Below are 13,568 nucleotides of genomic sequence, written 5' to 3'. Positions count from 1 at the left end.
ACAGAACAGAATGGGGGTGATTCGGTTCAGGTCCCAAACCGAATCACCAAAAACCCAAATTGCACACCCCTACTGGCTAACAGGCAAGGCCTTTTGGTGGGTTTGCCACTGCACAGGCCTGTATCCAGCCTCAGAAAATTTGCGGGGGGGGGGGGGGATTGCAGAAGTCACAGGAGGCAGGTTATGAAATATTCAGTGAAAACAGTCAGTGTGTGAGGCTGGGGAGGGAAGAGCATTTTTTGGTGTGACCCACCACGCCACCAGCTAGCTATGGGCCTGCCGCTGCTCCGCTCCCAGCAGTCCTCATGCACAGGCAAACCCCGGCTTGGCTTCCTTAGCCCTGTTTTACTGAGCACAAGAACAGCTTCAACGCCTGAACAGGGCTCTAAAGTAAAGTGAAGTTGTGCCCTCGAGTCGGTGTTGACTCCTGGCGCCCACAGAGCCCTGTGGTTGCCTTTGGCAGAATACAGGACGGGTCTCCCATGGCCATCCCCCACGCAGCATGAGATGATGCCTGTCAGCATCTTCCTCTACCGCTGCTGCCCGATATAGAACTTTCCCATAGTCTGGGAAACAGACCAGCGGGGATTCGAACTGGCAACCTCTTGCTCCCTAGGCAAGTCACTTCCCCGCTGCGCCATTAGGTGGCGAACAGGGCTCTGCTTTGCTCTTAATCCGGCCCATAGCTAGAGATGTTGTGGTGATGGAGGCAGCAGCGCAAGCCGAGGCAGAAGAGCACAAACCGAAATGCAAGTAGTCTCATGTTTAATAACAAAACCATCCCACGTTGTTTAATGTACCAGTGTTGATAATATTTAAAATTAAATAGAATGTAAAGAAGTAAGCGCTTGTCAAATATCCCAGTGCTGTTGTACGCGTTAACTGGAACTCGGGAAGCTGAAAGAAGGTTGACTCCACTGGGCCATTAGGCAGAGTATTCCCTCCATCTAGCATCCTTATTGCCACAGACAGAGATGATCAGTGCTTCCATAAACAGGTGCTGTGTGCTCTCAGCTCCTCTCTTCCAACCAGCAGCTGGGGCTACGTGCACAGAGTCCCCGATACAAGTCAGAATTCTAAGGATCATCTCTTCTGAACGGAGAGTGTGGCAGGGCTGGGTTCTCCTTGTCCTTCTTGCCTGCCAAATCCCTGCCATGGGATTTGGGTTTCAAAAGGGCCGTTGTAGTTGGGAATGGTGGGAGTTGTAGCCCAGCAACAACTGGAGACCCAGGACTAGGGAAGTCTTGCAGCACATGAAGGAAGCATCAAGTCAAAGGACCGGATTACAATACATCCAAAACAATGCACAGTTGCCAAAGAGGAATTGCCACAACAGATTGAAATGGGCCTCACTCTGCCCTATAGAGCAGCTCAGAAGTGGTTTCTGAAGATTCCCCCCCCCAACATGTCCCCAATTCTTTCCCCACATCAAGCCGTTACAGCTGAGCATGGCCCTCAAGAGTCACCTGCAGATTCATGCCCATTCCTGGGGACTCCAGGCCAGTCTGGTCACTCTTGGAGGGCGTTGCTTTCAACGTCTTTGCTCTCCTAGCCATTTCATACTGAATCTGGCACAAGGGAACTTCGTGTACAATTCTTGATGGAGCTGAAGGGAAGAAAGCAAAACACAGGAACGTCGTCGCTTAGAAGTGGGAAGAGGATGTGATGTGTCCATATTCTCAGCATTTCTTTCGTGCCTCACCTCTTGCCCAGGGTGTCAGCTCCTACCCTGCAACTGCCTGAACTCGAAATATCACAAGCAAGTAATTTTCAGACTGATCTGAACCAAGTCAAGCCCATAGAGCAAGGCCAGCCTTCCTATTGGCCACTCAACCAGGCTGGGCAGCCCTTCCACGAAAAGAGGCGGGGGGCTGCAGATTATTCAAGGGTGAGCAAGGCAGCAGCCCCCTGCTCCCCACTCCCACTTTAGGGGGGAGGAAAGAGGAGGGGTGTGTGTGCAAGGGGGTGGGATTTTGCCCCCAGCCTCAGACCCACAGGTATCTTGAGCTGCTGCTGCTGAACTCAGATTAGGGTGAAGTTCTTCAGAGAACATAATCGCACCTGAGGAGGGGAAATGTTGCTTTCTTTTTCTTATAAATTGCATTTTCTTGTTTCATTTTAATGTAAACCACTTTGCGTAAATGTGTTTTCAGAAAAGCTGTCCTGAAATATTTTAAATAAGTAAATAGTGGTCAACATCCAAACTAAGTTAGTCGTGACTAAGTTCCATTGAAATTAAAACTTGTCTGATTGATATCATTGGTCCTTAGTCATGTCTGACTAGTCTGGATATTGTCCAGTAAATATTAAATAATTCCATTCCTAACAGGGGCATAGCAAGGTTGGTGTGGGCCCAGAGGCAAGATTTTAAAATGCCCCCCCTCACTGAAGCTCAGCTCATGAAATCAAGAAATCTTAAATGAGGTTGAATAGTGGTAACAAAAAGCATGGTACCAGAGAAAGACATGCTGTTCTGGTAACTCCAGGTCTTAACACTCACGTCAATTTCGGAGGATGAATACAACTGAAGGAAGCCCGGGCGGGTGTGCAACTGGGGGAGTCAGTCATGTGACTTGCCTCTGCCCCCCCCACAGGCAGTGGGCCCCCAGACAACTGTCTCCCCTTGCCCTATTATAGTTATGCCCCTGCTTCCTAACCTTTCCCCGAAACCCGCAAAGGAACCTATGGGGATTGGGGGAAGTTTATAATTTTGTTTAAAATCACCCACTTGTCCATTTCTTTTGAGAACTGGGTAGTAGTTAGTACCCATCATGCCCTACCACACAACCCACTTTGGTGTCCCTAAGAGCTACCCATGAGGAACAATGGGGTGTTTCAAGTTTTCCCATTGTTCCCTATAGCTGAAACACTTGGAATTTTTTGAATTTGTTTTGTCCAAACAGCCAGCTCGACTGCTGTTTTCGACAAAATGTTTTGGCTATTTTTGTTTCATTTTGAGCTTGAAACAGAACGCAAAATCCGTTTTGTGAACATCCCTACTGTATATGAAGCTGCTGTATACTGAGTCAGACCACTGGTCCATTAACTTCGGATTGTCTCTTTTGTACAGTTTCTCTGTTGCCTTGGAAACTATTGTTTCTCCTCCCAGCTGCCTTGCAATGTTCACTTCCTCCCTTTAAATACCAGTTCAGATTCTAGCTTCCCCATAGGTTTACTGGGATGCTAGCAACTGAAATGGGGTGAATTTGCAATGGGGGTAACCCAAACATTTCATGGGCAAGAGTTCAGCCTCCCCCTCCTGGCAATGTGTTATAAAAGAAGACATTCTACCATCCCCTGTCTAATTTCAAATAATTATAATAATGAAGTCTCACCTTCTCCAAAACCATATCTCTGAGTGTACGATCTGTGACATTAAGGGAAGTGGTCAGGCCCATTGACAAGATTAAATGGATCCTCCCTGAAAATAGAAAAATAAACCTCATGATGTTTATTAATCATTTGCATCCCTTCATAAGTAATGCATGGCCTTTCCAAGATGATGATGTTGTTTCTGTGGATATAAAACTTGCCATTCACAAGACATGGAGGTCATTCACACAATCGAAAACTGTTCTCCCCGGGTATGGGAGCTGTGTGTGCTCCCAATTTTTGGTTGTGTGGAAGCAAGGTAAAATAAAAACCTGGGCAGAGGTGATTGTGTGGAAGCATGGTAGGAGGAAAAGCTACCCAGGTTTTCCTCCTCCCTTGCTTCCACACAATCACTTCTACCCAGGTTTTCCTCCTACCTTGCTTCCACACAACTGAAAATTGGGAGCTCACACAGCTCCCCAACCTGGGTAGAACACAGTTTTCAATTGCGTCAAAGACCTCATGCAATAAATAGATCAGGGGGTCCCCAGATGTCAGATGTCAGACTAATCTGGGTCCCCAGATGTTGCTGGACTAACTTGGGTACCCAGATGTTGTTGCATTACCACTGTCATCATTCCCAATCACAATGGTCAAAGGCAATTTGCCTTAGTGGCCTTCCTATTTTCTAAATCAAATCCTCAAGCAGAGAAAAAAAAGGGGGGGGTTCCTGTAATTGGGGAGGGGACGAGAAATTATCATGGATTTTTGAGGAAATGGGCAACTACCTCCCTGCCTCGTCCCCCGAAGCTACTTTGGAAAGACACTACAGGCTGCTTTAGGCAAACTGTCCCAGTGGTGTCCCATTGGGTGTGCAAGAGTGAGGGTGTGCCACACCGGCCTCACTCCCCTGGTAGGCTGTCCCAGCCCTGCATAAACACAGGGGAGCAACAGCAGGAGAAGAGGCATGCCTTCATCTCTTGCCTGAGGGCTTCCCAGAGGCATCTGGTGGGCCAGTGTAGGAAACAGAATGTTAGACTGGACGGGCCTTGGGCCTGGTCCAGCAGGGCTGTACATGGGGGATGCAACTCTGAAAATAGCCCCTGGGAGCATTGTTCAAACTGTGATTAAAATGTACTCAAATTTGGCTGCTGGCCTCTGTGGGCCCTTGTGCAACAAACTATCTGTGGGCTTCTTCCTAGTTACATTTTGCCCCCAAACAAGTGAAAAATGTGGGACCATGCCCCTGAGAATGTATCATATGGTTTTCTTTTATCGCTCCATAGTTACAGGAAGCCTCAAAACATCTCAGATTCTGTAGGGCAAGGTCCACCACGTTCAGGCAGACCCCTTCATTTCATATTCTTACTTCATATATTTATGGAATCTGTACCTGATGGCTGCAGAAGAGATTCCTACTCTTGTGTGTTTGGCAGAGCCCTTTATCTGTTGCAGGGGTCCCTAGGTTTGGGTCCCCAGATGCTGTTGGACTTATGCTCTGTCTCCTTTGCACAGCATAAGAACGGCCCTGCTGGATCAGGCCCAAGAAGGCCCATCCAGTCCAGCATCCTGCTTCACACAATAGCCCACCACACGCCTCTGGGAAACCCATAGGCAAGAGAAGAGGGCATGCCCTCTCTCCTGCTGTTGCTCCCCTGCAACTGGTATTGAGAGGTATCTTGCCTCTCTGAGGCTGGAGGAGGCTTTAAGTGGCCTAAGCCATCAGGACTAGTAGCCACTGAGAGACCTGTCCTCCATGAATTTGTCCAGGCCCCTTTTAAAGCCATCCAGGCTGGGGGCCATCACTACATTCTGTCAAATGCTGTAACCGTGGGCAGCTGGGGGCCGGGCTTCAGAGAGTGTTCTTGGGGAGGCATCCAAGGATGCGAGAGGTGGCCCACTGGCTGTCTAGGGTTCCATCTAGCCCAGATTTCAACAGCAGCCTGCCAAGAGTTTCTGGAGAACCCGCAGGGGGACGGGAAGGCAACAGAACTTCATTGCCTCTCAGCAATCAGCAGTCACAGGGATGCTGCTCCTGAACATTGAGGTCACAACTTGTGACAGCAAATTCAAGGAGTTAATTTGTGGGGAGGGGCAATTGAGGAAACCTCTCCTTACTCTCTCCACATCATGCATAACTTTGCAAACCTCAGTCATGACCTCCCTTTAGTTGCCTTTTTCTGATTTTCCAAATGCTTCAGCCTTCCTTCACAGGGAAGGAACCCCAAACTGCAACTTACCTGTATCAGCAGCAGCAGCAGGAGGACAGGTGGGAGAAGGGGTTTCCTGTGGCAGTACAACTGTTGTGTTTCTGATTTCTTCCGGACCCATTGAAAAAGCATGCGGGAGAAGAGGATAAGTCAGCTCTGTCGTTGTTGAGACGGCCATCACCGTTAGCATTGCCTGTAGTGTAGGCAGTCCCCAACCCCATCATCCCCTGCCACAATGGCCTTCAGCCATGATGGGAGTTGTAGTCCAGCCATATCTTGGGACCTAAGTTTAAGAACTCTTGCTGTCATGTGGACTAGATCTACTCCTTACTGTGCCATTTTGTGACCTTTAAATAGTGCTTGTAAAAATATACTGGGGCTATTCTCACAATCAGGCAAAATTGGGCTAGGGGATCCTAGACCGATTTTGCCTGATTGTGTAAACCACCAGGCTCGCAGGTGAGCCCGGTGGCTTACGAGTGGCTAGCCCGCTTTAGTAGCCCTCCCAGAAGCCCGGGTTTGCGAAGCGAGTGCTCCGCAAACCCGGGCTTCCCGATTGTGAGTAGCTGCAGCACGGCTCTGTGCCACGGCTACTCAAGAGTAGACTCCCGGAGGGGAGGCGAAAAGCCGCCTCCCGACTCCGGGGGTCTCCCCAGTATGCCCTGCGCACTTGTACAGGGCATACTGGAGCTTCCAGGGGCTGCATGGCCCCCGAGCTCCTCAGCCCCCGCTGGCTCCATCATGGAGCCGGCAATCGTGTGGGTGGCCGATTCTGCCGCCCAGGGCTCCCTCCCCGCTCACCGTTCTAAACCGGGTCTCATTGATCGTGAGACCCGGCTCACTGTATAGGCTGTAAACGTCTGCTCTCCAGTGTTAGAGCACACATCTCCTCCGATTTTAAAATAAATTTAACACAGGAGTATGCATGGAAATCCCAGAAAACAAGGGTCCCTTGGTCCCATCCCATATGTGAAGATAGCATCCCCCTGGCAATTGACTGGGCTTAGTGCGGATGTACATCTAATGAGATAACCCTGATGAACATCAGTATGCAAAAGAGGAAAACACTGGTTTCAGCCATGCCAGTGTGTACCTAAACCTATCAATGGCTGTATTTCAACTTGGCAGCCTGGCTGTGAATGTGTCCTTGGGAAGATTTGAATCTCCCGCTGTTCAGACTGGCACAAAACATGACATGCTTACCTGCTGCTGTAGTTGAGTCCTTAATAAGTGAAGTGGAACTTGGTGGGGATGTGGTGGGGACAGCTGGACTTGTGACTGTTGTTGTTGTTATAAGTACTGCAGATGCTGAGCTTCCCTTTGCTGTTGTTGTCGGCCAGAGGCTGGTTGTGGCTTTGGTTGTGCTTTGACCTGATGGGGTGGTGGAAGGAAACGGTGTTGAAGTGACTCCGGTAGTGGTGCTGATCCCAGATGATGATGCTATGGAAGGGATGCGATCTCCTCTTGCAGGACTGCTGCTACTTCCACTGCTTTTGGTTGTGGTTACAGGAGAAGTAGCAGCAACAGGGTCAGGTCGGGATGTCTCTGCTTGTGAAGAAAAGACACCTGTTGTGGTTTCAGCTGTGGTTATACCTTGAGTGGATGAAGGTAAGATGGGTGGGCTAGACACTTCTGCTGTGGTCCTGCTGCTCGTGCTTTCCACGGTGGTGCTGGGAGCCATTTCTGGAGTCCTAGTGCCAGTTGTACTTCTGAATGCTAAAGTGCCAGTGGTGTCTCTCGTTCCAAGTGGTGATGTTCTCCAAGGCGGAGGTGCTGAAGTGACTTCTACAGTTGTCTTGGTTGTAGATGAAGTCTCAGCTGATGAGGTGGAAGAAATAAAGGGTTCAGTACTTCTGCTGTGAGTTGTGGTTTTGTATTGAGTGGCTGAAGGTGCGATGGTTGTGCTAGTCTCTTCTACCGTAGTACTGACAGTGATGGAGGTGGTAGTTTCCAGTGTTGACGTGGTGCTAGGGGTAGGTGCAGAAGTGACTTCTGAAGTCATCTCATTCACAGATGAGGTTTGTGCTGATGGGGTGGTGGAAGAATCAGTATTTGTGCTTTCAGTTGTGGTTTTGTCTTGAGTGGTTGAAGGTATGATGGATGGGCTAGCCTCTTCTACCGTAGTACTGACAGTGGTGGTGGTGGTTTCTGCTGTAGAACTGAGAGCCACTTCTAACGTGTCAGTTCCGGTTGTACGGCTAAATGCTGAACTGCCAGTGGCAGCTGCTGTTTCAAGTGTTGACACAATGGGAGAGGGAGGTGTGGAACTGATTTCTTCAGTCTCGGTCAGAGATGAAATTAAAGCTGATGAGCGGGAAGACGTAGAGGAATCAGTCCTGCTGCTCGTACTTTCCACGATGGTGCTGGGAGCCACTTCTGACCTGCTAGTGTCAGTTGTACTTCTATATAGTAAAGTGCCAGTGGTAGCTCTCGTTCCAAGTGGTGACGTGCTCAAAGGAGGAGGTGCTGACGTGACTTCTGCAGTTGTCTCGGTTGTGGATAAAGTCTCAGCTGTTGAGGTGGAAGAAATAAAGGGTTCAGTACTTCTGCTGTGAGTTGTGGTTTTGTACTGAGTGGCTGAAGGTGTGATAGTTGTGCTAGCCTCTTCCACCGTAGTACCTACAGTGATGGTGGTGGTGGTTTCCAGTGTTGACGTGGTGCTAGGTGTAGGTGTGGAAGTGACTTCTGAAGTCATCTCATTCACAGATGAGGTTTGTGTTGATGGGGTGGGAGAAGAATCAGTGCTAGTGCTTTCAGTTGTGGTTTTGTCTTGAGTGGTTGAAGGTATGATGGATGGGCTAGCCTCTTCTACCGTAGTACTGACGGTGGTGGTGGTGGTTTCTACTGTAGAACTGGGAGCCTCTTCTGAAGTGCCAGTTCCAGTTGTGCAGCTAAAGGCTGAACTGCCAGTGACAGCTGTTGTTTCAAGTGTTGACATGATGGGAGAGAGAGGTGTGGAACTGATTTCTTCAGTGGTTATGGTCAGAAATGAAATTAAAGCTGATAAGGGGGAAGATGTAGAGGAATCAGTCCTGCTGCTCAAGCTTTCCACGGTGGTGCTGGGAGCCACTTCTGACCTGCTAGTGCCAGTTGTACCTCTGAATGCTAAAGTGCCGCTGGTGGCTCTCGTTCCAAGTGGTGATGTGCTCCAAGGAGGAGGTGCTGAAGTGACTTCTGCAGTTGTCTCAGTTGTGGATGAAATCTCAGCTGATGAGGTGGAAGAAATAAAGGGTTCAGTACTTCTGCTGTCAGTTGTGATTTTGTATTGAGTGGCTGAAGGTTTGATCATTGTGCTAGCCTCTTCTACCATAGTACTGACAGTGATGGTGGTGGTGGTATCCAGTGTTGACGTGGTGCTGGGGGTAGGTGCAGAAGTGACTTCTGAAGTCATCTCATTCACAGATGAGGTTTGTGCTGATGGGGTGGAAGACATAGAAGACTCAGTACTTGTGCTCTCAGTTGTGGTTTTGTCTTCAGTGGTTAAAACTAAGATGGTTGAGCTAGCCTCTTCTACCGTAGTACTGACAGTGGTGGTGGTGGTTTCTGCTGTAGAACTGGGAGCCTCTTCTGAAGACCCTGTTGTGTCCATTTTGGTTTTTTCTTGGGTAGCTGTAAGTAAGATGGTTGGGCTCTCTTCTCCTGTTGTAGTACTGCCAGTTGTGGTGGTGGTTTCTGCTGGAGAAGTGGAAACTAGTTCTGAAGTGCCAGTGCCTGTTGTACTGCTAAATGCTGAACTGACACGGGCAGCAATTATTTCTAGTGTTGACATGGTGGGAGAGGGTGGTGTGGAAGCGATTTCTGCAGTTGTCTCAGTTGTAGATGAAGTTTCCCTTGATGAGGAGGAAGACTTAGAGGCATCAGTAGTTGTGGTTTCAGTTGTGTGTTTTTCTTGATTGGTAGAAGGTAAAATGGTTGAGACAGCCTCTTCTACCTTAGTACTGACAGTGGTGATGGTAGTTTCTACTGTAGAACTGGGACCCACTTCTGAAGTGCCAGTTCCAGTTGTATGGCTAAAGGCTGAACTGCCACTGGCAGCTGTTGTTTCAAGTGTTGACATGGTAGGAGGGGTGTGTGTTGACATGGTAGGAGGGGTGTGTGTGGAAGTAACTTCTGCAGTTGTCTCGGCTGTAGATGAGGTTTCTGCTGATGAGGTGGAAGAAATAAAGGAGTCTGTACTTGTGCTGTCAGTTGTGGTTTTGTATTGAGCAGTTAAAACTAAGATGGTTGGGCTAGCCTTTTCTACTGTAGTGCTGACAGTCAGGGTGGTGGGTTCTTCTGTTGAGGTACTGGGAGCTTCTTTTGACGTGCCAGTTGTCTTACTCAGTGCTGTAAATGTGGGAGGCAGATATCTGGAAGTGAATTCTGCAGTTATCTCAGTTGTAGATGAAGTTCCCGCTGATGGGTGGAAGAAATAAAAGAATTAGTATTTTGGGTTCAGTTGTGGTTTTGAGTGGCTGAAGAAGGTAGGCTGGCTATAGGAGAAAATCAGTGTTGGATTTGGGGAAAATACACATGTTGTTTGCAAAATGAATGTGGAAAGAAGGCAATCTCAACTCGCAGCCAAAAATGAAAATAAAAATGCTCTGAATTAACTGGTATACAGGCGATGCAATATACATGATGGATCTGCTACTATGTTCCTCTCCAGACCTTCTTTATTGCATAAAATGAAATTAGAACTTAAGAAAAATGTAATACAAACGTTTTGACGTAAACACGTCAGCCTCAGGAATACTGAGGCTGATGTGTTTACATTGAAATGTTTGTTTTACATTTTTCTTATGTTTTAATTTCATTTTATGCAATAAAGAAGGTCTGGAGAGGAATACAATGCATTGATTAATTTGTAGGTATGTCTACAGATTCTCTGAAATAGTAAGCAGCACACAGTGATCATTCAAAGGTGAGATTGCAAATATAGCTTCATTCTCTGTATGCACTGTAAATGATGATCAAAGATACATTGTGCAAAGCCATATTTAACTTCTGCTCCTTTGTAGCTCCTGGAAAATCTGATGTCCTCTCTATACTACAAAGGGTGAACCTTCTGCCAGTCCCCTGATCAGGACCTCTTCTCTTTTCTGGAACAAAAGATAATAAGCTAGCACTGAGTTCAAGTCACTGAACCCTTTCTCACGATCAGGAGAAAGGGCTCAAAGGGGCAAGGGGAGGAAGCCTTGACATGCTTACCTTCCCTGCAGACGATCTGCTTTTTCATTGCTGGGCAGCGGACCGTGCGCCCAGATGACTGCCACCTGCTCCCAGCAGCATGGAGGTTTGGGGGCCAGGAGGCCCCCAGAATTTCCCATAATGCACCGTGCAGGTGTACAGTATATTGTGGGGAGTCTTCTGGAGCCGGCTGGGAAGCTACGCATGTGTAGGTGCTATGCAAAGCTGGGTGGCACTGACACACAATCGGTTAGCCCAGTTTCTGGGTGCCCTCATGCCCCAAACCGGGGCTAAATGGCGGGCTCCCTAAGTGGGTTTGCTGCCACACTGCCTCCAGGAGCTGTGTGGCTCTCAGCAGTTCACATGCGCCAGCAAAACCGGGCTGGACTTCCTTAGCCTGCTTTTGCCTGCGCATGCGCATAGCCCCACAGCGTGGCTCTTTTTCTCTTCTGCCTGGGACCCTGGTTCCCAGCAGCCCCTTTCTTACTCCTGCAAGGGCTGCTCTGTCACCAAGTGGTCAGTGGCTGCTGCTTCTCAGGGGGCTACCTTATGGTGACCAAATAAGCCCCAGAGGATAGCTGGGTCACAAGTACCCCATGCGCACTAGGAAACATTAGAACCTTTTTCACATGGCTAAAAAGGCACTTCTCTCACACTCTTTGTGCCATCACATGTGGATGGATGTTGCTAACACAGGATCGGACATGGACGGAAGAGGAAAAACAGATGTCCATTTTGGTCAACTTTGGTTTTACGTTCTCACCACAGACCCATTTCAAGGACAACCACTTTAAACCTCATGTACAGTAACCTGGGCATGTTCTGTTATTCTGGAAACTCTCCACCCTATCCAAGACTAGACCCTATTCACACATGATGTTCCATACTTGTACAACCTGCATTCACTGTATGCATGCACAGATCTGTATGCATGTATATTTAGCAGACATTACATGCAACATATACACAGTAGCACCCTTCCTATCCGTACCCTTCATGTGAAGAGAGGTGTATAAAGGTACACTTTTAAAATGAACGCAGATAGAGTCATTTACACAAAGACATGTCCATATGTACAGACACCTGAGCACAAGTACAGCATAACATCTGGATAGGGCATAGGGCACATAGGAATTTTATTTATTGGGGGGGCCTCCATTTTCAGCCTGGTCTCTTCTGCACTACCTAATGGCACAGCAGGGAAATGGCTTGACTACCATGCCAGAGGTTGCTGGTTCGAATCCCTGCTGGTATGTTTCCCAGACTATGGGAAACACCTATATCAGGCGGCAGCAATATAGGAAGATGCTGAAAGGCATCATCTCATACTGCATGGGAGGAGGTAATGGTAAATCCCTCCTGTATTCTACCAAAGACAACCACAGGGCTCTGTGGTCGACAGGAGTTAACATCGACTCGACAGCACACTTTACTTTTACCTCTTCTGATTGCATGAATCTCTGGCAAGAGGAAACTTTGGAAAATGAGCTGGTTACAGGGGCATAACTCTAATAGGGTAAGGGGAAACAGTTGTCTGGGGGCCCACTGCCTTGGGGGGGCCCCCAGAGGCAAGTCACATGACTGACTCCCCCAGCTGCGCACCCACCCAGGCTTCCTTCAGTTGTATTCATTCTCCGAAATTGATGTGAGTGTTCAGACCTGGAGCAACCAGAACAGACTTGCATTGTGTGTGTGTGTGTGTGTGTGTGTGCATGTGTGTGCGTGTGTGTGTATTTTTTACTATGCTTTTTGTTACCACTATTCAGCCTCATTTAAGAGCCAGTGTGGTGTAGTGTTTAGAGTGCTGGACTAGGACCGGGGAGACCCAAGTTCAAATCCCCATTCAGCCATGAGACTTGCTAATTAAAATCAATTTTTAATTTAAAGTGAATTTTAATTGCAATTTAAATTAAATAATATAGTACTGTCATTATCAAAATTCACAACCCATGAGCGCCTGCAGCAAGAGCAGAGCACACCCTTCTAAGGGCAGAGCTGCACTGCCGAAAACTGCGGCTATGCAAAGCCCATACTGTGGATAACGAGGTTGGGTATATATTGCCCGACTGCAGATACGCGAAACTGCAAGTGCTGAAACCGCAGATAATTAGGCCCACCTGTAGTGGGAAGAAATCATTCTGACAGGGCACTCACAGGTTCTCTAGTTTCTAATAGAGTTTGGGTTATTCTATAACCTTGTATCCTTTTATTATCGTTATTATTAAGTATTCCCACGTCTTTTGTTTTTGCTTTTCAGCCAGAACTATTATGACTGAAGCAATTGCGAAATAAAGCTGATGAGCCAACTTAAAGAGAGCCCAGCTCGTTCGAGACCCGCCGTGTCCATGCACTATCCCCTTCCACACAACCGGCTTCTATGTAGTAATCAGTAACGTTTGGCATCAGTCACTTACCACTGAGCCTGGCACTCAGGAGCCACAGGAGGAAGACGGGCACCAGGGACAGATGGTGCCAAGCCATGGCGGCAGCAGCAGCCACGGTTTCCTTGCCCTTCTGGTCTGTGGCCAACAGCCCAGTCTGCTCTGCGTGTTCCACGGATGGTGCTACTCGGTTTCTTTATTTTGCTTCGACCACAAGGTTTCCTGGTTCAACTGGCAGCCAGAGGGCGGAGTGCTCAAGACAGGGTTTTGGTTTTGGTTCCTGATAAGGATTAACATTTCTCAGTCCACACACCTGAGAAGTCCACACACCCTTCCCTGGCTGTATATCAAACACAAGCGTGTTCTGGAAAGATGTACAGATGACCTTCATTTAATGGTGGATCTCTCCAAAGAGAAATGCAAGAGCTCAAATCTGTCCAAGAATCACATTGAGGTTGTTCACATAACCAAACGGGGGAGAGTGAAGCTTTAGGGC

At 48.2% G+C, this 13,568-nt stretch overlaps 1 protein-coding gene across 1 annotated transcript; it reads right to left on the bottom strand.

The window, feature by feature from the left end:
- Positions 1-1,444: 1,444 nt before the first annotated feature.
- LOC128350640 (uncharacterized) lies at positions 1,445-13,172 on the bottom strand. The gene is made up of 5 exons (XM_053309029.1): positions 13,106-13,172; positions 6,726-6,893; positions 5,553-5,630; positions 3,336-3,421; positions 1,445-1,606 (listed from the first exon to the last, which is right to left on the bottom strand). The coding sequence occupies exons 1-5, from the start codon at positions 13,170-13,172 to the stop codon at positions 1,532-1,534; spliced, it is 474 nt and encodes a 157-aa protein (XP_053165004.1). The 3' UTR covers positions 1,445-1,531.
- Positions 13,173-13,568: the final 396 nt, after the last annotated feature.

The sequence above is a fragment of the Hemicordylus capensis genome, chromosome 3, assembly GCF_027244095.1.
Source record: "Hemicordylus capensis ecotype Gifberg chromosome 3, rHemCap1.1.pri, whole genome shotgun sequence".
NCBI classification, from domain to species: Eukaryota; Metazoa; Chordata; class Lepidosauria; order Squamata; family Cordylidae; genus Hemicordylus; species Hemicordylus capensis.
Note: the sequence above shows the minus strand (reverse complement) of the source record. Positions and strands in the feature narration are given on the sequence as shown.